Source organism: Aspergillus tubingensis (genome assembly GCF_013340325.1).
Source record: "Aspergillus tubingensis WU-2223L DNA, scaffold_7, whole genome shotgun sequence".
NCBI lineage: Eukaryota > Fungi > Ascomycota > Eurotiomycetes > Eurotiales > Aspergillaceae > Aspergillus > Aspergillus tubingensis.
The window spans coordinates 283,310-307,315 of record NW_023336281.1 but is presented as its reverse complement, the minus strand read 5'-3'; the positions used below and the strand labels follow the sequence as shown (position 1 = coordinate 307,315).

At 48.5% G+C, this 24,006-nt stretch overlaps 8 protein-coding genes and 2 non-coding genes across 10 annotated transcripts; 7 read left to right on the top strand and 3 right to left on the bottom strand.

Moving 5' to 3' along the window:
* Nucleotides 1–1,171: 1,171 nt before the first annotated feature.
* AtWU_05067 (pectinesterase precursor) lies at nucleotides 1,172–2,560 on the top strand (the record flags this gene model as incomplete). The annotated part of the gene is made up of 5 exons (XM_035500177.1): nucleotides 1,172–1,333; nucleotides 1,393–1,533; nucleotides 1,588–1,979; nucleotides 2,031–2,095; nucleotides 2,145–2,560. The coding sequence occupies 5 exons, from the start codon at nucleotides 1,172–1,174 to the stop codon at nucleotides 2,558–2,560; spliced, it is 1,176 nt and encodes a 391-aa protein (XP_035356070.1).
* Nucleotides 2,561–4,477: 1,917 nt separating this feature from the next.
* AtWU_05066 (HET domain-containing protein) lies at nucleotides 4,478–6,607 on the top strand (the record flags this gene model as incomplete). Its single annotated transcript, XM_035500176.1, has 2 exons — nucleotides 4,478–4,592; nucleotides 4,695–6,607. The coding sequence occupies 2 exons, from the start codon at nucleotides 4,478–4,480 to the stop codon at nucleotides 6,605–6,607; spliced, it is 2,028 nt and encodes a 675-aa protein (XP_035356069.1).
* Nucleotides 6,608–7,072: 465 nt separating this feature from the next.
* Nucleotides 7,073–7,188, bottom strand: AtWU_r33. The gene has a single exon (XR_004775214.1). It is a non-coding gene; the product is annotated as a 5S ribosomal RNA (ribosomal RNA).
* Nucleotides 7,189–8,227: 1,039 nt separating this feature from the next.
* Nucleotides 8,228–12,293, top strand: AtWU_05065 (hydantoinase/oxoprolinase; the record flags this gene model as incomplete). Its single annotated transcript, XM_035500175.1, has 2 exons — nucleotides 8,228–10,208; nucleotides 10,282–12,293. The coding sequence occupies 2 exons, from the start codon at nucleotides 8,228–8,230 to the stop codon at nucleotides 12,291–12,293; spliced, it is 3,993 nt and encodes a 1,330-aa protein (XP_035356068.1).
* Nucleotides 12,294–13,198: 905 nt separating this feature from the next.
* Nucleotides 13,199–13,314, top strand: AtWU_r32. The gene has a single exon (XR_004775213.1). It is a non-coding gene; the product is annotated as a 5S ribosomal RNA (ribosomal RNA).
* Nucleotides 13,315–14,066: 752 nt separating this feature from the next.
* nctB (negative cofactor 2 transcription regulator complex subunit NCB2) lies at nucleotides 14,067–14,778 on the bottom strand (the record flags this gene model as incomplete). The annotated part of the gene is made up of 4 exons (XM_035500174.1): nucleotides 14,067–14,186; nucleotides 14,251–14,510; nucleotides 14,659–14,685; nucleotides 14,757–14,778. The coding sequence occupies 4 exons, from the start codon at nucleotides 14,776–14,778 to the stop codon at nucleotides 14,067–14,069; spliced, it is 429 nt and encodes a 142-aa protein (XP_035356067.1).
* Nucleotides 14,779–15,589: 811 nt separating this feature from the next.
* On the bottom strand, nucleotides 15,590–16,580 carry AtWU_05063 (SDR family oxidoreductase; the record flags this gene model as incomplete). The annotated part of the gene is made up of 4 exons (XM_035500173.1): nucleotides 15,590–15,626; nucleotides 15,681–16,051; nucleotides 16,139–16,452; nucleotides 16,541–16,580. The coding sequence occupies 4 exons, from the start codon at nucleotides 16,578–16,580 to the stop codon at nucleotides 15,590–15,592; spliced, it is 762 nt and encodes a 253-aa protein (XP_035356066.1).
* A 2,096-nt stretch (nucleotides 16,581–18,676) lies between these two features.
* On the top strand, nucleotides 18,677–20,040 carry AtWU_05062 (NAD(P)/FAD-dependent oxidoreductase; the record flags this gene model as incomplete). Its single annotated transcript, XM_035500172.1, has 2 exons — nucleotides 18,677–19,131; nucleotides 19,185–20,040. The coding sequence occupies 2 exons, from the start codon at nucleotides 18,677–18,679 to the stop codon at nucleotides 20,038–20,040; spliced, it is 1,311 nt and encodes a 436-aa protein (XP_035356065.1).
* A 399-nt stretch (nucleotides 20,041–20,439) lies between these two features.
* On the top strand, nucleotides 20,440–21,151 carry AtWU_05061 (zinc finger CCCH domain-containing protein; the record flags this gene model as incomplete). Its single annotated transcript, XM_035500171.1, has 3 exons — nucleotides 20,440–20,740; nucleotides 20,823–20,901; nucleotides 20,977–21,151. 3 exons carry the CDS (start codon nucleotides 20,440–20,442, stop codon nucleotides 21,149–21,151), a joined length of 555 nt encoding a protein of 184 aa, XP_035356064.1.
* A 511-nt stretch (nucleotides 21,152–21,662) lies between these two features.
* Nucleotides 21,663–22,872, top strand: AtWU_05060 (non-structural maintenance of chromosomes element 1 family protein; the record flags this gene model as incomplete). Its single annotated transcript, XM_035500170.1, has 3 exons — nucleotides 21,663–21,795; nucleotides 21,882–22,498; nucleotides 22,579–22,872. The coding sequence occupies 3 exons, from the start codon at nucleotides 21,663–21,665 to the stop codon at nucleotides 22,870–22,872; spliced, it is 1,044 nt and encodes a 347-aa protein (XP_035356063.1).
* Nucleotides 22,873–24,006: the final 1,134 nt, after the last annotated feature.

Genomic DNA, 24,006 nt, shown 5'->3' with positions numbered 1-24,006 from the left:
AGTACAATCCAGAACATCCTAACTAAATGAAGGCTCTAGTTCACGAGTGCTGTGGAAATGGGGAGGGGGTGGATACATGATCCTTCGGGAATGTATGCGGTAGCCCGCAGCTTATCAACCACTTCAAAGCACTGCGACCATGACAGGTAGATAGCTATAATCAGTCCCCATGTAAAAACAACAAGACTGCTGCAGGCAATTGGAAACGTCATTCACGGTTTTCATAAGAGTCTCGGCATATAAACCGTCTTGGCCATCTAGGCATTGTCAGACCCACCAATAAGCACTCAACTTAAACCTAAGCACCAAGAATAGCGCTTAACGACCTGGCGTTGTAAATTATCCTCGTGTCGAGTTCTTATCTGTGCAAAGTCGCCGAATTATACTTTGCAGAAGTGTGGTTCAAGCTCCTTTCATAAGAGCGAGTCAGGAGAGTTTCGGCGTGTCTCTAAATAAGCCCCACACACCTCCTATCATGGAATAAGCTCTGCTACATTCGGGTCCACTTTGGGTCTGGATCGAGATGATCAGTAGATGAGGAACTGTTGATCTGATGTTGTGAAATGCGGGTGATTTTATTAGAGGAGGTGTGTACTGCCCTAGTCTACAATAGTCTGTAGGACTGTGGGGGGCGGGAAGGGTCAGGATATGAAACAAGTGAAGAGCACTACTGAAACAGAGCTTGGGCCATCGCATCCCTCCTAGAAGAGTATTAAGTGATGTCGACCGGGAATCTTTCTCTTGAATTCTACCAGTACAGCTAAGGGAGATGATTTGCGTGGATGGCAGTACTGGCAGAATGGGAAGTAGGCCATCATTCCGACTTGTCTAGCAAACCCCTTCGTTAAAATCACAGGAAATTTCCAATTGATATGGGTTTTGGAGTGGCAATTGGACCCTTTACACTTCATTTTCAGAACTAGACTTACTGTTTCAACGCCGACGCCCAGTCATTAGCACGCGAGTCGTGCTGCTGCTGATGAGATGAACCGTTTCCCGCTTGTAAATCCCCCAGTAGGTAGAGTTTCGATGTGCTGCTGATTTGATCCTTTACCATCCCCTCTTGAGACGCGCTTTAGCTCTTACAAATGCGTATAAGGCCCTTCTGCTCCCTGCTTCTTGAGTTTCGAGCCGATTGACTAAACGAGCTCCCCGTTGTCTGCTGGTCAGAATGGAATACACCCTACCGTTGGTTGGCCACAGCCTAGCAATTTTCATCGTCTCGGCTGTCACGGTTGGCTTAGCGATAATTGCTGTGGCATTGCGATGTTTTGTGCGATTATACATCCTGCGTGCGTTTGGGTGGGATGACGCGCTTATGGTAGCAGCGCTGGTAATTTTCATCGTCCTATCCTTAGTAGATGCTTTATATCGAAGACTGACTAATTGTAGGCGCTGTTCATATCATTGAGCGTGCTGTGTATGATAGGGACGGAAGCCGGGGTCGGCCATGCGCTCGCGGATTTCGAGTCGATCAGTCTAAAGAGCATGAATCCCTCGGAAAGTCTGCACGCAGTGCAGTATGCGATGATAGTACGTTCCACCAAGCCGCTCTGCTCATCATAACCTGCCTCTAACACCTATCAGTACTGGTGGCTTGGACAAATGCTCTACCTGTGGGCGTCGGCCGTCGCCAAAGTAGCCATTGCCCTTGCCCTCCTTCGACTGGCTGTTCGCCCGCTGCACCGCTTTCTCCTCTGGACTGTCATAGGCACCGTGATATGCATCGGACTCGTCTTCTGGCTTATTTTGCTGCTCGATTGCCTGCCAATCGGGTACTTTTGGGGGCAGATCAACCCTCTCGAGTCGGGAAACTGCTTATCAACCGATATCCTCCTCATCATCGCATACACCTACAGTTCGCTCACCATTTTCTGTGACTTTACACTTGGGATCTTCCCAGCAGCGTTGATCTGGGGGCTGCACATGTCGCCACGCACAAAGGTGGCGTTAGGTGCAATTCTCGGGCTTGGAGCAGTGTATGTGAAGTCCCACGCGCCTGAACGGGGACAAGCTAATCAATTTTATAGTGCAAGCGTGGCTGTGGTCATCCGCCTTCCATACCTAAAACACTATTCCGACGCAGATTTCCTTTGTAAGATTCTCCACAACCCCATCACAAGCAAGATTATCTGACAATGCAGACTCGACTTACCAAATCGCCATCTGGTCCGTCATGGAAACCGGCCTCGCCATCATCGCCGGCAGCCTCATTACCCTCCGCCCGCTCTTCCGCTGGTTCCTTGACGGCAGCTCATCAAATCACTTGGATAGGCCACATTACGTGCGGCGAGGGAGCTGCATTGCGGGGGGTTATGCATTGTCAAGCTCCACGCTGAAGAAATCGGTCACCAAGGATGAGGTGAACTACTGGCGGCCGGATCTTATGTCTGTAGATAACTCGCACGCGCACAGGGTTATCACGTCTGTGTCGACGCCACTAGGGAAGAGATGCTTGAATGGCAGTCAAGAGAACTTGACGGGCGGTTGGCACGGTGGAGTGCAGCATAAGCATCGGGTTAGCGTTCATTGCACATTTACCGTGGAGGATGAGGTGTAGAGTACAAGAAATAAACTAATGGTATTGAAATGGATCAGCAACGCGAGTGCTTGAATGGGGAGTGCATTATAGCACTTGCTTAGGGTGAAAATCTCATCTTCATTGTTCGTGGAGATGTGTGCCATCAGAACAGGCCATCACTGTCTCTCGCACGCACGTCCACAAAATATACCTGTTGACATGGCGATTAATCCTCGAAAAGGGAATTTGATTGTGGAAATAAAACATCCCATAGATATGGGAGCGGATGAGGAAGTTTTGTTATCGGAACGTACAGTGCCACAGCGTCTAAAAGTATCATGGATGCATTGGATGCTGTTTGCATGAGCCAAGAATGAGCGCTGCTTCATTGTTGGGCGGCCAGGGTGACTTTAGGATAAGTGCATAAGGGTTGGGATACCATGCTTACCCCACTCATGCCCACTTGAATCAATGAGATGGATCTGATGCTGCTGCCTGCAGCACTGTCTTCCTTGGCAGCATGCACGGCCACGTACTGAAATGAGATTGGTAGATATACCGAGACAACAATCTGGAAGTCCATAGAAAGTACTCCGTACAGAGTAACGACATGTTAGCCTCCTACGATCTACCTAGGTCTAATTACCTGTGTCTGCCCCGCCTTCCCCTGTAGCGCTCGATAGTGACCAGTAATGAATCTTCTACGTACATCCATTGAAAGATAGTATACGTAGAACATAATACTGTATTTAGCTATCACTGCTCTTCAATCATAGATCATATTTCTTAGTCCACAGGCTGCGCGCAGCACTCTATTTCTTACAAATAGGGAAAATGATAACCATACGATCTTTAAAGGGCTGAGGGATCGACAGCTGATAAGAAGTCAGCCGGTACCCTTTTACTGTATGTACTAGTTTTTTGGTTGCCCATCAGCTCGGAAATATCTCCTAGAATGGAAAGGAACGGGACAGGCTAAGAAGGCCAAAATGAAGCTTGTATTTCAGCTTAAGGAGAAGAGGAGTTAACCTCAGGCATCTTAGTAGTAGGTGACTCATAGCGCTGGCCATCATGCTGCAGCCACAGCAGTAAAGAAGGCCATGAATTTTTATACTGTCCAACTAGATTAATTACCGAGTGAAGCTGTATAAATTTCTATTTATGGGATGTTGGAAGGCTTCAATTTTGGTTGATTAATTATCAATACACGCAGTTTTGTTATGGCAGCAGTCCGACCGCAGCCTTCGTTAGTCTGATCACGTTAGACCAAAGGAGGGGGAAGTCCTCCCAAACAAATAAAATTGCTCACTACCCCTCCATGTTTACCACAACCATAACCTGCTAACAAGTCTGTGGCCTATAAAGGGACCATCAGCCTAGGTATACTTTTCCTTTCCTTTCGGTTGTTTGGATGATGAGGTTGTTTCCTTTTACATTTCTGAAGCATTTCTTTGCATAAAACTCTGGCCAAACAAATATGGGGTACCACGTTTACACACATGAACCTAGGTTCTCTTCGAGTCATCAAGAACCTACAAAAGAGCCATGCTCGTTGTGTCAGTCTAATGAGGGAAACTTGGAGCTAGTATACTACTCACCAACAGACTCTGATTGGGACGATACCGACAATGAAGAAACGTATTGCGGCATGACAGCGAATGATTTATTTCATGCAGAGTGCTCAGAATGCTCGAACATTCAAACAGATCCCCTTTGTCAGTTCTGTGCACATATGAGGTTAGGACACCTTGCACGATGTATCCTCGTCTCTAAATACGACGCAAAATCACCAATATATAGACGGTACAGAACCAATACAAATTTCCTCAAAATATTGAATTCAATTTGGGAACTTTGAATGATGTTCAAAAACGATCTACGTCTTGTCAGACCTGCGGAACATTTGCCAGCCATGCAACCTCAATAGCAAACCAGAATCGATTTTCATCGCAGACAATGATCAGACTAGATGTGGAATTGGATCCCGGGGTAATCAGAGGTATCAAATATGAATTGGTGATCGAGTTGTCACTTGAACCACTTGAGGCTTCCATTGTTGCTCCCATTTATCGTACGACAGCCCCCTCCCCTCTCTTCATTTCATGGGTCTCCCTGAGCTCCTGATAATCTACCCGTAATTGAATCAAAGAGACTAACGAGACTTGTCTTGCAGGAACGGCAACTTTCATTGGGGCTGCGGGTGCACTATCGGGAAAAAATCTGATATCTCTACAAAGGCCGCAGCCGCAAGTAAACTGGAACAATGTTCCCACTTGGTTTCAAGACTGTGCAGATGGCGCCGGTCATGAGGTACCCCATCATCATGGAACAAATGACTTACCAGTGGAGGAATTTCGCGTCATTGACACCAAGAAAAGATGTGTCATATTGGCCCCTCAAGACTGCAAATATGCCACTCTAAGCTATGTTTGGGGTAGAGGAGGTGACCTCCTACAAGCAAAGCTGGATAATATTGACGACCTAAGCAAGGAAGGGTCTCTTGCAGATGATGACTGCTTGCCAGCAACAATCAAAAATGCAATAGACGCATGTTTAGGCCTAGAAATATCATTTCTCTGGGTTGATCGACTTTGCATATTACAAGACGATGAGCCATGCAAAAAGGCAATACAGCTGAATGCCATGGGCAAGATATACAATCAGTCATATCTAACCCTAGTTGCTATGGCAGGAAGTGATGCACATTACGGTCTTCCCGGAATAAATGCACAGAGGCGATCCCCACAGTGGACAGGTCAAACACAAGGGGTATACCTGCTTAAAGACATTGACGATTGCGATGGGATGTATCTATCCTCAAAATGGAAAACTCGAGGATGGACATTCCAAGAGGCAATCCTTTCACCAAGACTACTAATCTTCACTGACCATGGGGTGTTCTATCATTGCCAGGGGAAGACCACACTCGAGGATGGTGACTGTCCAAATCATTACTTTCTACCTTCAGAAGTCCAAATTCCGTGGTCTGAATATCAGGATTTGGTAGCCGAATTCACAAGCAGGGATCTTACTTGCAAGTCTGATATCCTCTTTGCATTCTCAGGGGTTTTGCACTTCCTTTATGGACAAAACCATCATTATGGCCTGCCGTTTAGTGACTTTAGTCGGGCTCTTCTTTGGAAGACTGAAGATGGAATTTATCCTATGCGATATCAAAACATACAAGGAATGTTTCCATCATGGTCATGGTCGTCCGTTGATAATGAAATACGCTTCTGCCACAAAGGCAACATATGGAAGAAAATTTCTGCATCGCTAGCACAAATTGCTATCCCGTCCTCCCAGGATGGGCACACTTCATGGAAAGTTCTTCTAAATACATCAACAGAGCCCCACAAGCTAGATTCTCAGTATAGCGAAGAGCATATTCGGGCTCGTCTTGCTGTATTAATAGCCTGGAAGGGAGGTTGCTTCCCGGGTAAGCTTCCGAAAGCTCTTGATGCCAAGGTTACTTGGGAAGAATATGATGATATCATTCGCAGGAGATGGACATCGCTTGCCCATATGGGTGATGAAGCATACTGCATACAAGAAGGCCTCCTCTCTGTGAGCGACCAAGAGGCAAGGTTTCCGCTTAAAGTCCAGCATGCTTGTCAAGATGGATGCATCCTGGTTTATACCCAGTCACTTCGGCTTCGGATGGAAGGCCCTGAAGACTCCATGGGCTATGTCAAGCTTCTCGATCAAGGTGGCAACATGGTTGGGTGGTTAGAACCTACTTCTATTAACTGGGGACGCCTTCGTCATATTCCTGATTGGAATAATGGAGCCGATTTCGATGTCCTGGCTTTGTCCTTGCAGTACGAAGCAAGAAATCTTGCTTTATACCCCACAACACATCCTGCAAAAGGCTATGATCGCGACGTCGCGAACTGGTGTGACTCGGAACAAAAAACCATCTTTATAGACGACTACATCCATCACTACTATATCGAATTAGTCACTGTGAACTTGATGGTTGTTGAGTCAGAAAACGGCATCAGGAAGCGCATTGCACTTGCAGAGGCTGCTCTGAAAATTTGGATAGAGGCAAAACCTCAGTTTCACACCTTTATTCTTGGATAGAGATTCCGCAAACAATAAACAGGTATAGCATCTCGACTTCTATCATGTATTTCATGACTCGCCTATTCATCAGTAGACCAGAGCCTGGACCGATGTCTTATAAATTAGTAATCTACTTTGTGTTTCGATCAAGCAAAGTTAAAAGAGCAAGAAAACCACAGGGTAAAACACCTATTCACTATTACCCAGTTCAAAATTATAAACAGCAGGGTATTTCTATCTTCAACATCATGGGGTTTTTACTATCACACATCGTTTCTATAATTCTCTAGATATGATAAGTCAACACAGGGAATATACATAACAGAAAAGAAAAAGACCAACTTCACTGGACATATTTCTCTGCTTACTACTTTGAGTAGGTAGCCATCTCCTGCTCAATCTCCAAATGCCTCTTCCTCCTGACTATATATCACCACCTGCTCGCCCTTTTTAGCGGAAAAAAGGGCGTCCAGGCAAAACAAAAACATACAACAGAAGGGATTCGCTGGTGGTCACCCACCCAACTACTAACCTCCCGGCGTGTGGCTTAAGTACGGCTGAGCGGACGGGAAGCCCTGTTTTCCACACCCTGTGGTCGTATGTACTTGATGCATGTTACAACTGAATTATAACATGTAATATGGTTTTACACAAGAAGAGCAACAATGAGAAGTTACAATCACCATCCACTCTCCTATTTGCGTGAGGGTGAAACCCCATCAGTCAAGGAAGGGATGCGGAAATTTGGCACGGATGCTAGCAGCAGTACCTCAAACCCTGATATGACACAAACATAGGCGGGTATCAAACTGCGTATGCTAAATCTCGAGCAACACATTCCGGACGACCAACTGACTCTGGGCGTAGGGCAAACTAGGAAGTCTATCTGAATACCGGGGGAAATGAACGAAATTGAACGGGGAACGACAGTTGATGATTTACGGACTGCTGGTAGAATTGAGTGAAATTTGACTGAACATTCAAACAGGTAGGTGTATAGGGACGTTCAGACACCAGAGACTGGATGGATTCTGATGATGGCCTCCATGCTCTGTGATCGTATGTTATAATCTCTTCTTTCAAAATTATATACTGGGGTTTTATACAAATGTGGAGCTAATTGCATTAAGGTTATGATGATGTCCTCGAATTAGCAAGGACCTATCACCCAGGTAAAGGGAGGCCCAATACAGAGGAAGTGCTATCCCTCCACAGATAAGAGACTGCATGCAAAACCACAGAGTAACTTTCTCCAATACGAGGGAGAACTCCCCCTCCAACTAAGCCGCATGGTCTTACAACAAAAGTCCCTAGCAGCGGAAACGATCTACAATCGCGGCACCTTACCATACACAGTAGCTTGTTTCCGAGACTTATGCATACATGCCGACGGCATCAACCCCATTCGCCAAAAAGGTATATCGTACAGTCAATCGGCCCGTCCGGAGGGGACCCATCAACATCCTAAATACATCATACACGGCACGCATCTGCAGCTAAAATATTATCAGTCCGCCGATCGCGACTATACCCCTCAGTCGTTTGAGATAAGTTGCCTATGCTTATGCCCATTTTCAATCCTAATTCAACTCTCTGAGCTACAATCTCCGACTTCTTCGATATAGTGAATTGGTTACAATGATGGTATCATCCAACGAATTCCGCCTCGGAGTCGACGTAGGCGGCACGTTTACTGACGTGTGCGTCTTCACTCCGAATGGGGAGACAGTCCGCGCCAAAGTCCCCACCACGCCTAACCAAACGATCGGGATTAGACACGGGATCGCGAAGGTGCGATGCATTCTCAAGAAACGGTATGACTGGAATGGGGCATTCAGGTTCATTCATCATGGTACCACGACAGCGACGAATGCCGTGTTGGAAGGCAAAGGGGCGCGGACTGCCTTGGTGGTCACGGCCGGACATAAAGATATTCTGGCTGTGAGGCGGTCGCAAATTCCTGGGGGCCTTGGGGCGTGGCTTTACTATACCCCTCCTGAGCCGCCGGTGCCGCTGGAAAGGGTGGTTCAGTGTGTGGAGAGGATGTCGGTCGGTGGGGAGACGGTGGTGGAGGTTGATGAAGAGAGGCTGAGGGGGGATTTGCTGGAGTTGGTGGAGAGAGAGAGGCCGGAGGCGGTGGCGGTTTCGTTGCTGAGTTCGTATAGGAATCCTGCTCATGAGGAGGCTGTTGCGAAGATAATTCGAGAGGTATGTGGTCCGGGAGTGGCGGTCAATTGCTCGAGTGAAGTGTTGCGGGAGGTGGGCGAGTATGAGCGAACGGTCACGACCTGCACCAATGCTTTGGTGAAGCCGGTGATGCAGAATTACTTGCGCGAGCTGTCCGAGCAGTTGGCGTCGGAGACAGAGGCGATTCGGGTGTTGAAGAGTGATGGTGGCTTGACGAGTGTCGGCCTGGCCGGCGAGTTCCCCGTGAATATCTTGATGTCTGGGCCAGCTGGAGGAGCCAAAGGCGTGGCTGATGCGGTCGCTCGAAGCACCCCGTACAAAAACCTTATCACTCTCGACATGGGAGGGACTTCGACGGACTGTGCGCTCATTTTGGTGGGGAAGCCGCGTATCCGTCGGGATACTGTGGTCGATACCCTAACGGTTCGTGCACCGGCAGTGGACATTCATACCGTTGGGGCTGGAGGTGGCTCAATCGCAACATATATGGAGGTCACTGAGACCTTGCGGGTCGGACCAGAGAGTTCTGGGGCAGCGCCAGGTCCAGCCTGTTATGGAAAGGGAGGGACAGAAGCGACGGTGACCGATGCAAATCTCGTCCTGGGATACCTACCCCATAGCCTACTGGGTGGTGAATTTTGCTTGGATACAGAAGCAGCAAAGACCGCGGTTCAGAAACTTGCCACCACAATGGGACTACCTCTGAGACAGACGGCAGAAGACATAATCAACATTGTCAATGAAACAATGTATGGTGCTGTTCGATTGGTCTCTGTCGAACAGGGATATGATCCAAGAGACTTTGCACTCGTTGCGTTAGGCGGTGCTGGGCCACTGCATGCCAATGCAGTAGGAAAGCTTCTAGGTGCATGGCCAGTCATCGTACCTCCGTCTCCAGGCATCCTGTGTGCACAGGGCGATCTGACAACCAAGTTGAGTCATGAGCAGTCCGTCACCTTTACTCGGATGGTGAGAGATACCTCGTCGGAGGAACTGCGACATCAGGTGGAAGAACTGGAAAAGCACTGCAAACAGATAATGCGAGACTCTTGTGGTTCGGACTGGCCTATGTCATTGGTTGCCACGTACGAGGTTGATGTCCGATACAAAGGGCAGGCCCTGACCATCACAATCAATCTCTCGCACGACGAAATCCAACTGAACGACCAGGCTTGGCGCCGTGTGCTACAAGACGCTTTCAACAAGAAGCATCAGCAGCAGTTTGGCTACTGTCTTCCTGACTTTGAACTCGAGCTGATGCGTATTGGCGTGATACTCGAGGATGGCTCATCAGATGTGGAGCTGACAGTAGTCCCGAAAGCAGAATCTAGCGAGCCTCCATCCTCGGCCGTCATTGGCACGCAGGTTATTATTATCGAGGGCCGAGAACAGCTAGCGACAGTGTGGGAGCGAGAGAAAATCACGCTCAAAGGTATCCGGGTTACAGGACCCTGCATCATCACGGAGATGGACAGCAACACACTGATATCTTCCCGGCTATTCAGGTGAGATCGATCGCCTGGGTAATATTCTCATCCTGCCAATTGCAGAGCAACCACCCTCAACGACGCAACATACCTCGGAATCAGCAACAGAATTGATGCGCAGTAATCCGCTCATCGCAACTCTGATATCCTCTTCACTGGCATGCATTCGTGGCGAAATGGACAAGTTGATGCTCCGCTGCAGCATGTCCCCTGCTATCCGCGAGCAGCAAGATGAATTCAATGTCATCACAATTGCAGAGGGCAAGATGCTTGTGGGTCAATTCGGCAGCTTCATCAAAGAGTTCCTTGGGGTGTGGACAGGAAGTATCGAAGAAGGCGATGTTTTCATTACCAATGACACATACATGGTCAAGGGTGCTGTTAGTCACTTAAACGATGTGATCATCATCCTTCCCATCTTCCATGAACATCGGTTGATTGGCTGGGCTTCTCAATTTGGACACTTGACCGATGTTGGCGGCATGGTTCCGGGCAGCATGTCCATCAACGCCACCTCCATTTATGATGACGGAGTCCAGATTCCATGCATCAAGCTCTACTCCCAAGGGGTGATGAATAGCGACCTGGTTGATCTACTATGTCGAAATTCCCGCCAACCGGCGTGGTATAGATCGGATTTAACGGCTCTGGTGACGGCATGTCGCATGGCAGCAACGCGCATCTCCGAGCTGGCCACCCGCTTCGGAACCGAGGTGTATCTAGCTGCCTGTCAGGAGCTTCTACACCGGAATCGAACTGGTCTGGCCAAGATTGTTGAGCGTCAATTCGACGATAAACTCAGCACATTTACCGACTTCGTCGACGACGACGGCCACGGCGTCGGACCCTGGGCCGTAACATGTTCGATGCAGAAAACCAGCGCTGGGGGGTTGAAGTTCGACTGGAGTGGTACTTCTCCGCAGAGCGAGCACAGCATCAACTTTTATCTCTCAGAGACCATGTTCAAGATGCTGGTGGGATACTACCTCATAGCCGCTGCCGCACCGGGAACAGTCATCAACGACGGGTTCCACGATCTCATTGAAGTGCATATCCCCGAAGGCACCGTTCTAAAGCCAGTCCGGCCCGCCCCAATATCTTGTCGCACTCACTTCCTAGGCCGGACCATGGACGTGATCCAAGCGCTGATCGGGCAGAAGAACGAAGCCTATGTAGCGGCAGCTGGGTTCAGCGACTCGCCTCATTTCTTCTACTCCGGATACTACCCCACTGGGGAATGGTATCAACTATATCAAATTGGCTTTGGTGGGGTTCCGGCTCGAGCAGCAGGGGATGGACTGGATTGTCACTGCTTGTTCCCCGCCATCAAGTCAATCCCAACGGAGAGCATCGAGCTGAATTACCCCCTTCGGATTGAGGCAAACGAGAGCGTCGCGGACAGTGGTGGCCCGGGACACTTCCGAGGAGGCAATGCACAACGAACCCTGTATCGATTTCTAGCGAGAGGGGAGATCAGTCTGCATGATGATCGGTGGTTCACGAAGCCATGGGGTCTCAAAGGGGGGAAACCGGGACAACGTTCGCGGAAGATCTTATATCGCTACTCTCGCAGTGCCAATAGTCCGGTTACAGAGACCCTGCCGTCAAAATGCGACCATGTACGTGTAGATCCGGGGGATTTGTTAGAATGGGTGACGTGGGGAGGTGGTGGATTGGGCGATCCTCTTACCAGACCCGCTGAGCGAGTTGCAATGGATGTCCGTCGGAAATTGGTGACGGTGGAGGGTGCACGCAACGGGTATGGTGTTTTGCTCGATGATGATGGGCTGGTCTGTACTCTGGAAACAGAAGAATTGAGGGCAGATATGCGGAGCCTTTTGACAGATGGCATCATCTACGACCGCGGAGGCAGTCTGGACGAGCTGCAAAAGTCATGTTTACAAGAGACGGGGCTTGCTGCCCCGGTGCCACTGTGGGAAACTGAGCCATATGGACCACACACGGGCCTGGAGTATGTGAAGCAGTGGTATGCCACGAAGCAGGAGGAGAGGGGGTGGGAATTGGAGTAATGCTTCATGGGTGGCAGGTGTCACTGCATGATAATTCACCTGAGCTTCTTTATCACCCAGGTCTTTGTATACTTGACCTTCAAATGTATAGATGTTGTCGCGTCACAGACTATCCTTCAATAAGATTTGTTGTTCCCGACAAGGCCGCATAGTCAACATGATCGTAAAGGCACCGTGCGGTGGCTCCATTGGCTTTGATTATCACGTGCCATTGGTCACCATTCAGTTTAGGGATCGCTCTGCTCCGCTGAGACTCCGGTCTCTAGAGATCTCTGCACGATAGCGGTGGACTGGTTCATGATTCCCGGCCCAACGCCGAGCTTTCTCCGTAGCGCACATTCTGTTTGTACAATGGGTTCAAGTACTTGGTGTGATTCGGCTGCTGTACTGGGTGGGCGACTACTGCCGCAGGCGGTGTCCCTGTCTGTGCCTGGGACAGCCCGAAAACGCCACAGCTCAACTACCACCTTTGATTTCTTCCTCTACTGTGAGCAGACGATTGGGGTTATTACTGTTATTTTCATTGCGGTTGTGCTTTTCCTTACATGTAGTTGGGGGGTATCATTCTTTCCCCGGTGTCAGTTTACTAGCATAATAGTTTCCGACAAACAAAAGCCCTACCCGTTTATATATAACGAGTGGATGATACCGAAGAAGCCACAGTAATCCAAATAGTAGCATTAGCAGAAGCCCTGAGTAAATAATAGCTCTCTAGATATCATATAAACAGTTCTTACATACATCCCATCTCATTCTCTAACACCAACCCCGCCCCATAGGACCCCCAACACCTCTTCTGAAGTTCATCCTCGTTCCCAACCCACAGACGAGAAGGCGGCAATTTAATGGAAGCTAACATATGCTAGAGTACAATATAACCTATTGCATCAAAATGTCTAGTACATACGACCACAGGGTGTGGAAAACAGGGCTTCCCGTCCGCTCAGCCGTACTTAAGCCACACGCCGGGAGGTTAGTAGTTGGGTGGGTGACCACCAGCGAATCCCTTCTGTTGTATGTTTTTATTATTATTTTTTTACCTGGCTATTACTAGCTAGTTGGTATGCTTCTTGTTCTTTTATAACTCTAATCATAAGAACTGTAGGTAGACCTATGATACTATTATACAGTGCGGTGATAGTGGTGAAGTCAACAGGTTAGCCAAACGTGATGAGTCTCGATTCGCGGTGAGTCGGTGTTAGTATATACTGCTATGAAGTACCCGAGAATATAGAGAGGGACTTAAGGGAGAGATCATGCCATATCATTTACTGCAGTCTGGTTTTCAGACATTGAAAGAGTAACAAAAGTACGGTAGGAAGCTATTAGATTAGAATGTAACTGGTACTGGGTCAGGATAGCCCCGACCAACGCCTAGCGAGCTGCAATGCTGCCAAGGTATTTGGACACTATCTTAGTCCCTGCTATTGGTATTGCCCGGAAATCGACCATAGTCATTACCATGGGTACAAGCACTACCAATGAAACATATCCTCCTGTCAAAGGCATCCGTGTACCGCCATGCACATCAATAAATAGTATAAGGTATTCGAAAGACTGCCGCAGCCGAGAGAAGATAGAAAATAGTATGAAAATAGATAAATGAGCCCCCTTCCCACAAAGCGTATAAAGCGTAAGATACCATAACCACCCAAACTCCAAGCCCCCGTCGTAGGAAAACGTCCCAAGAACTCCGAAACCAGACCCTCTATGACCAGCATGAGACCAACCGCATTACTTTTCGCCTTTCCGGATATCCAGAACTCGTGATCTTTACTCCGGAGCAGCATGGTACTTCTCGGTGGCTGAGCGGAACAACTCCTGTTGTTGCCGTAGAAGCTCCTCTTCGGACAACCCACTCTGCTCCATCTTGCTCTGCTTCTTCTCTCGCGACTAGTGTAATCGATAAGGTCAGCCGGATAACGCCATGAACAAGGGGAGGGTGTCAGCCACATACCTTCAGCTGCTCTTTATGCTCCTCCGCGACAGCAAGGACGTCGGGAATGTAGTCGCTGAAACCGAGATCACGGAGGGCGCGCTCGACATGTTCGCAGGCGATAGTCTTCTTGGCCTCCTTTTCGCTGATGTCGTTGGCTTCGGAGGAGATCAAGGTGATGAACTCGACGCAGCATTCCATGAGGAGATCGCGGGCATCTTTGGAGAAAGTCTGGCCGGATGAGGGTGGTAGGATCTCGGTGATAATCTTTTGAACCGTCGCTGTATAGTTTGCGATTTAGTATATGATGTATATTTGATTATGTTATGTACTGAATCCGAGGAAAACAAAGCAAAGGGCGACTGGCCCCGACGAGCTCGAACGTGGGGGAGTTGATGCGACGCGACAACACGGAGGAAGGCGACATACCTTTAGGTAGCGACAAGTCGTCGTTGGCTAGTAGGAAAAGCGCGAGTTAGCTCGATACCTTGAATTTGCGCGAGGAAGTAATCTGGAATAAAACTTACCACTAAATTCGCGATCTGACATGATGGGCGACAAGGAAGGAACTAGGCGAAACGCGCGTTCTGCACAGTGGTGGAAGTTGGCTCCAGATTGGAAAGTATGTATTGTGACGGTGCGCGGGGAGCAACTGGTTGGTATAAATAGCTGCGATTAAATCCCGGCGCGGAGGGACTCGTCACGGAACGGAAGAACCGCCCGGCAGAAACATACCGCCTCTGGGGTTTTTAATCTCGGTTCACAGCTTTTTTTCGGTTCATGATTTCTTCACTCATGCAGTGCTCTTCGCACAACAGAAAGTGAAAAATGGCTTCACTTTTCTTGTTTTGCTTGCTCAATTCTTGAAATCTCTCAAGGAACTAACTTCAATGGTATGTATTTCACCCTTTTCTCCCTTATTTGCCTTCAATTATCATGATGAACATCGTTGTCGCCCCTATCATACCATCTATGGTGACGTACACTGTCCAAGCCAAACGGACCACTGAAATATTTCCTCACATTCGGAATTTGCCAATCAGTCATTGCATTGTACATTGCTGACTTGTTCAAAGAATCTAGGTGCAGAATCTGCAAATCGCTTATCACGACCACACAATAACCTCGCTTCGATATCCGTAAGGTATGCGATAATAATTTTTTCTATGCGTCCACACTTTTTTACATGATGATCACATTACATTCCATGCTAAGTATGAAGGTTCACGCCTAATGCTTCCGAAATGTAACCTGCTTTTCATCTTTCGGCTGATTTGTATTCTATTTCGCAATATGTTCTATATTGAGTCTTGTTGACGGTATATACTGACTGTCTTCATAAGAATCATCTAGTTGTAATCTACTCCTGGAACGCCTCGAGAGCCTTGTCGTTCCACCTAGTTTAGCTATTAGCTTTATTCTGAATCTGAAGAGTTTTCAAAATCACTCACGTGAAGAACTTCCCAGTAAGCTCGTTAGGAGCGTCCAACACCAGCTTGGCCATAACATGGCCGGGCTGCTCTGGCTTGAGGAGCTTGCCATCCTTGTGGACCGTCGTAAACTTGGCATGCATCTGCGGCTCCAGAGTCGTAGCGTGGTCCTCACGCAGCTCCCGCTGCATCTCGGTGTCAACCATACCAGGCCGGATAGAAATTGTAGTAACCTCGGGTTCTTCCTCGCCCAAGCTCAAAGCGAGGTGGTTCATGGCGGCCTTGGTCGCACCGTAAAGAGCCCATCCTCTATAAGCCGTGACGGCAGCACCCGACGAAGTGAAGATAATTTTTCCCTTGGATTCACGGAGGGCGGGAAGACCGGCTTTGATCTAAGCAGATAATGAATATCAATGCGTTAGCTATCAAGGTCCATTGATGTATCACTATCCGCCATGAATTCGAAAACTCGCACTTACGAAAGCAGTAAGACTGATAAAGTTCACGTCGAACGCGTGCTTCCATTGCGCGAAATCGGCATCCTTGACCTTGCCTACTTGTCCAAGCATGCCGTGGTTGAGGACCATGCCGTCCAGACGGCCGAAGGACTTGAGAGCCAGGTCCACGGCCTTCTGACCGAGGGAGAAATCGGCCAGGTCTCCATTGAGCACTTCGACCTGCTTGCTGTATTGCTCCTTGAGCTTCTCGAGGGGTTCGCGACTACGAGCGATCACGACAACATTGTGGGATTGGGGTGCGGTGAGGAGGTATTTCGCGATGGCGAGGCCGATTCCTGGGTGTGCGAGTGTGGTCAGTGACTGCGGGGTTGAGGTTGCGGATGAATTGGGGTTGGGAATATTGGATGGGTTGAACAATATTACCTCGAGAGGCACCGGTAACGATGATAGTCTTGCTCGACATTGTGCTTGGTTTGTGTGACGATGGAACTGGTCTGGTTGCACAGCAAGTGGCTGAATAAATGGATGCTATGACGAGAGTGGGGGTGGATGCTCTCGTATCGGACCGGCCACTTGCCTTCCAAGAACGGACGGGCCGACGGAGGGTTTACTACGAGAGCTATGTGCCATATCCCCCGTGCAATTGACCCTGTGGCTGCGCTTCCATGTTCATTACCACCGACGAACAGGCATGCTTTATTTTATTCGATTACTTCATCGAACCCCTCTGTTGGAGATGTGAGGTAGTGCACGCGGTCTGGCTCGAATTTGTTCCTATCCTTCAGGCGTCTGACAAACCTAAAGAGTACGTGGATGATAGAGCCCATGGCGCTAAGCCCTACCACCTGCTCGCTGCGTAGAGTAGGTGAACTGTGTTATACTGAGCAGTTGTTTGCCTGAGATACATACTTCCGATAACCTTAATCTGACAATTTTGAAGGAGTCGGTGGGCCTTCCCCCGACACATTACAGTACTGAGAGTTGCCCACCAATATGTTGGCGGCGTCACCAGGTACAACTCTTGGGAGCTCATAGGGAGCCATTATAATTGACTTGGTGGATGGCCATAATAGACATAAATCACAATGTGCCTGCTAGTATACTAAGAATAGCTGTAGCTGGATGAGAAGTTAATCGAAGGGTTACACTGGTTCCCGCGGGACACAACCTTGTGCAAGCCTGTTTTCGTTCTGTAGTATGGAGCAGCGGCTGGGCAGTAGTGGTACCATCCAGGAGAATGACATCTCGATGGAAAAAGTATCCCCTTCAGTGTTCATGTGACTGAGAAATAGAGCATTACTTACTATGACAAGGAGAATTGTGACATGCCGCGAGCTTAGGCGCTGATGAAACGAGGGGGAACGTGGGGTCTTTGTCGGCAATTCTTCCGCTGTTTTATGTATGACGCTAGTCAAATCCACTGCCATAGACCTTCTAGACTGAAATAGTACCAAGATGACTACATTTCCCCAGTCACACTATTCCCAGTCTTCTGACAAGTTCCTTGAAGTAATTGTCTCTTGAAAGGTTGACTTTTCCGCGGAAAACATTAACCATGGTTGAGTGGAGCCCGTGGGAAGGTATAGTAGGACATCGTATAGTGCCATCATACTATACGCCAGTCTCTATTATTGGTTAGAAGTGGAATCTATATTCCACTGACCGACTTTGATACTGAATAATATGTGGCTAGTCAGTCCTCCAATGACCTCCATTCAGCCGCAGACATACACTGTAATGGCTTGTATATACCACGCCTATATTCTTTAGGGTCCAGAAATCAATTCCCAAATGCAAATGCCATTCTATGAACAGAGCATGTCTTAGAAAATTCTAGAATATCTGCCAAGGGCCTAAACAATCTGGAGAGAATCCACTGTATCATGAAGCCCGTGGGGAAGCTATACTATTTCCCGGTACCTTGAGTAGGGCGTATGGGTCTACCACTCAACATGAGGGTAGTCTCAACTCTTGCTTCTCATGACAGAGAATTGAGTATAGCGTATTAAAATAACCACATAATCTTATGATCGTTCTAGAGAATGTATTTCCCATCAATTTTCAGGGGAGTGACGAAGACCCGGAAACGTCTGGCCCTCCGGAATCGGCAGGCCGTCCGAGTTCGGAACGCTATCTCTAAGCAACAACATCACGCAAGGGAGCAAACTTGCTTGCTCTATCTGAAGTCCAAGATAGATACATTATCAAGATGATGCATCCTGATGCTTGTTAATACAAGGTGAACCGGCCCGGTCATCTCGGGAAGGGTGCCGGTTCGATAAGGGCAAATGGCAGCGGGCAGCGTGCACAGTTCCTCATCCGGGAATCATCATTCGAAGGGCGTGATCCACTCTGTTCATCGAATCGACTGTCCCGGATCTACCCCGCCATGGAGTCTGGAGATATCCACTCCCACTCCTACTTTATATAAATTTGACAGCGACCCAACTGGAGAGGGTTGAAATACAAAAGTTCATATCAAAAATTGTGTTGTGGTTGCGTAACTTGGGCGCAATCGTTACCCGAAAACCCTCATAAAAGTCATAGCCCCATTCCAACATGCCTACCGTCATTCTTGGAGGAGGTATCATTGGCTCCTCAATTGCCTACTATCTCTCTCAAAGCCAACCGCAAGAAGAAATCCATGTTATTGAATCAGCATCTGAGCTGTTCTGCTCTGCGTCTGGTTACGCTGCTGGCTTCCTAGCCAAGGATTGGTTTGCGCCTTCTCTCGCGCCATTGGGAGAGCTGTCATTCAACCTACATGAGTCTCTTGCTGCCGAGCACGGCGGAAGGCAGAAATGGGGTTACATGAAAGGTGTGGCGCTGAGCTTAGGTTCCGTGAACAACCAAGGAGGTGCTCGTGGCGACGATTGGCTTCGTGCAGGTACAAGTCGCGCAGAGACAGCCGCAGGCACAAGTCAGTACGGGGAACCCGAGGTCCCAGAATGGGTGACACGGCAGCAGGGGGCGAAGGTAGAGCAAATCAGTGATAAGAATACGACCGGTCAAGTGTAAGGCTGATTAAATCCTTTCGCAATGAAGCAAATATACTGATGATTATTAGTGATCCCTTGAGGTTGTGCAGATTCCTCATGGACAGCTGCACGTCACGAGGTGTCAAGCTCCACTACCCAACAAAAGCTTCGTCGCTTGTTAGGAACGAGGCCGGCACGATCACTGGCGTCAGAATCGTGAACTTGAACACAAAATCCGAATCTACTATCCCCTGTACGAATCTGGTTGTCTGCGCTGGACCGTGGACACCGCAGGTCTTCCGTGACCTGTTCCCATTCTCTAAGGTTGCACTTCCCATATATCCACTCGCTGGATATTCTTTGGTTCTCCACTCTCCAAGACATACTCTGGAACACGAGGAAAAGTATCATGGGGAGACCCATGCGTTGTTCACGACATGGCCGCCATCCTGCGGCTTCAGCCCGGAATTGTTCTCTCGGGAAGGAAGGGAAATCTACATTGCGGGTTTGAATACCAAGACAATCCCGCTTCCGGAACGAGCGGACGACTCTCATAAGTCGATGGACCAAAAGGAGATGGATAGATTGAAGGCGGCGTCCGTTCGCCTGCTTGGAAAACTTGCAGAAGGCCAAACGGAATCGACCGACGAAACTCCGAACGTCAACGACCTGAAGATAGTCCGAGAAGGCCTTTGTTTCCGTCCTGCTTCAGATCGTGGCACACCTTTTGTGGGGAGAATTGACGACAGTTTGTTGGGAGAGGGCATCAAGACCACAACAGGAAGCAGGAAGGGTGGTGTGTTTGTTGCTTCGGGTCATGGCCCTTGGGGAATCTCGCTTGCTCTTGGAACTGGCAAGGTCATTGCCGATTTAGTGGAAGGGGTCCAGCCTGCTGTAGATATCAGCGGGCTGGGTGTGAGCCGTAGAGGCTTGGAACGTATATAGTCAGCTTTGCATCCACAAACGTACAGAGTGGCTAAATTTCCTCAATAGAATAATAACTAAGACTTTTCCTTGGCTAGTGAACTATAAACAAATAGTAATTTACCCCAAAGTTAATCACAAGTAAAAAGCTGAGTAAGGTACATGTTGATTATGGAAGCCTCAGGCACCAGAAGCTTCTCCGAGATTAGTCAGCGCGGCCGCCACGAGATCGAAGCTCTCCAGAATCTGCAATCAAGAGCTGGGGAAACCACGTCGCGCTAACATATTTGTCTCTGCGTTGTTGCAGCCTTCGCGTACTCTTAATCTTCTCTAGCTCTTGAACCTCTCCACCTATCTTCTTTCCTATCATCGCCCATTAAATCATCTCCGCGAACCGAGCTCGGCGCAACACGATCCACCATGGCCAACTATCTCGCCTCCATCTTCGGTACAGAGCAGGACAAGGTCAACTGCTCCTTCTACTACAAAATCGGAGCTTGCAGACATGGCGACCGCTGCTCCCGGAAGCACGTCAAGCCATCATACTCTCAGACGATCCTGATGCCGAACATGTACCAGAATCCCGCGTACGACCCGAAGAGCAAGATGAACCCCAGTCAGCTACAGAACCACTTCGATGCTTTCTACGAGGATGTGTGGTGCGAGATGTGCAAGTACGGCGAGTTGGAGGAATTGGTTGTCTGCGACAATAACAATGACCGTGAGTCGCATCCATTCATTATATTATCCCTTTCCCGGATAGTAGTAAGATATAGGCTAACATTACATCTCCTCTTTGATAGACCTCATCGGAAATGTCTACGCGCGTTTCAAGTACGAAGAAGATGCCCAGGCAGCCTGCGACGCTTTGAATTCACGATGGTACGCGGCACGACCCATATATTGTGAATTATCACCGGTTACGGATTTCCGAGAAGCGTGTTGTCGGTTAAATAGCGGCGAAGGGTGTGTACGTGGTGGATTCTGCAATTTCATTCATCGGAAGGACCCCAGCAATGAGTTGGACCGGGATCTTCGTCTCAGTACGAAGAAGTGGCTGAAGGAGCGTGGCAGGGATGCGAGAAGTGTCAGCCGCAGTCCTAGTCCGGAGCCAACCCGGAGGAGGTACTAGAGGGGGGGAGGATCTGTGATTTGGAATGTCCTTTGTGTTGTTCTACATGCGGCGTTGGGGGAGAATGACCATCATCTGTCAGCTGTATTTCTATTCTAGTTTCTTTACGCTATGATATCAACTGCATTTGCGATATCCGCAATATGGTTCTGGATTGTGTTTAGGAATGAAGCCGAGTTTCTACTAAAGGGTAATATACTCTATATTAATGGTATCTATAATAAGTAATTAACGCTGCTAGAAACTATCTTCAAAGTCATAAACATTGGATGCCACAAAGAACCTCCAGTCTTGGCATCCAGAACCAATAAACGCGGGGCCGCCGGCGCGTCCATCGCGTCGTCCGTCGCATCCAATTTCTTTGTCCTGTCCATCCATTCATATACTCCCCGCATAAAAGAGCTACCAAAACCCTTCCAATCGACAAGAAATCCGCAATGCACAACCTCACCATATAGCCACCAAACCCACAATCTCCTCCCCCAAATACCCCAACCAACTACATACAAAAATGCCCCGATACGCAGAAGACCACGAGCGCTACGATGACAGCAACCGCGCATTTCTCCAAGCCTTCATGGCGCGGTCCACCATGACCTTTGCCGAAGCAAAGCCCATCCTGGCTGCGATATTCTCCGTCAGAGGTATTCCCCATATCATATACCTTACACCAAGATAACCAACCATGTCCCACATCAATCACTAACATCCAAACCCCCTCTACATCTAGACGACGAACAAGTCTCACCCGAAGACATAACAGAAGACGACCTCCAAACCTACATCGCAGCCGCCAACAGCGCCATATCGCCCTTCGACCTCGAAATCCGGAGCATACTACCCCAGATAGAAATCAACAACAATGACCCCGACGCACCCCCTCCCCCAGCTCCGGAACGAGTCTACGCCCTCGTCAACACAACCAGCGACGCGCTGACCCAGCTCGCGACCACCTACTCCGCCGATGAAATCGCCTTCGTGAAGCGCATCCTCGACGCCATGTTCGACACATACAACACCCGCCGCCAGGAAGCAATGGTCATAAGTAGTATGCAGGCGCTGCAGCTAGCCAAGGCAGGTGCAGGGGACGCGAATCGACGGGAATCAGGGACGCAACAGCAGCAAGCGACGCAGGGAGGCGCGGCGCAGTCACTGACGATGACGCAGGCGGAGACGATGCTGAAGCAGCTTGTCGAGCAGGGTTGGTTCGAGAAGAGTAGGAAGGGGTATTATCGGTTGAGTCCGCGAGGGTTGATGGAGTTGAGGGGGTGGTTGGTGGCGGCGTATAATGATGAGGGGATTAGGAAGATTAAGTTCTGTGCAGCGTGTCGGGATATTATTACTGCGGTGAGTTCGAATCTCTATTCGCGTGGGAGTGAGTTGTGGTTTGGGGCATCCTTGGCTAATGATTTTGTGTTTGTGTATAGGGCCAACGATGTGGCGACCGCGATTGTACTGGACGATTGCACGACCACTGCATGCGGAATTTCTTTCGCATGCAAAAGTCCGAGAGTTGTCCTGTGTGCAAGAGTGCCTGGCCGGGTGATAGGTTTGTTGGTGAGCGCGCCATCACTATGTCTGATCCGGCTGCGCAGAGGGCTAGACGCTCGGCTGCGAATGCTCAGCAGGCCGAGGCGGGGCCTAGTACGCAGTTCACATTGCCGGAGTTGGATGTTGAAGATGAAGTGGAAGGTGGTGAGGAAGAGGCCGGGAGTGATTGAGGGGCTAAGTCATGGTTTATTGGGATTATGATTATACCTTAGGCTGCCTACGCGGCGAAGCATTTAGGGCGGCCACGACGCTCTTCGGATGCGATCAGGACTTCGAGGGTCGGAGACAGAGAGTACTCGGAGCCATAAGACGCAGCGTCATATCAAGATACACCTGCGAGGCCCCCCAACGGGGACGATACTTCCTTGATGTAGTACGTTGAGGGGATCGACTGACCCCAGTCAACGACTGGCCTGTTCACCAGTCGATCCTGGTTGAACGACCACTCAGTGTGTTTGTTATCTACGGACCACCATATCTGGTATACGTCCAAGACGGTCATAATAGATGGCCACAGCTCTGAAAGAAGGGGAATATGGGCAATTTGCCTCATTAGATACCACAAACTATAAACTTGAAGCTATTCAATGTTCTCTTCTATACAGACTTCGTCATGCCAGACTACAATAACCTGTGTTGGTTGCGAAGTACTCCTGACTGTTCTACTACCTCTAATTTGCTGATCTCATAATTACTTGGATACGTTCAAATTTATTTCAGTGGCATTAATATCATACTATCATCACTATCGTAAAGCATAAAAAACATTAAATACATTAGAGTATTATCGTGATATTACACGTCCCATCGTTTCCTCTTTTTGCTGTTTCCTTTTCCCTTCTTTTTTTTCTTTCTTTCTTTCTTTCTTTCTTTCTTTCTTTCTTTTTTTTTTTTTTTTTTTTTTTTTTTTCATTACATCCCCAACAGCCTTCATTCCTATCCCAACTCAACAACAAATGCCCGCAGCAAAGCAAAGTAAGACAAATCCCGAGTCTCATACCAGAGATAAGAAGAAAGCAAGCTTAAACATGACAGCACATCCACAAACTTTCTTCTGATGTAAAATTCACTTCACCAACATGTCAATATGTCATCATCTTCGCAAACACCAAGCGACAATTTTACTCAAGCCAAAGGCAAAGCAAGAGTCTCCGAAAAAAGATCAAGCAACAAATGTAAATCGAAGTAACCAGGCAAAGTAAAGCCAAAGGCAAGAAGATGTGAAACAACCCTGTCTGTTTGGTGAGATTTGAAAGATCAGGGAATTAATCATGGCAAATTCAAAGCCAATATGTAAAACGAAC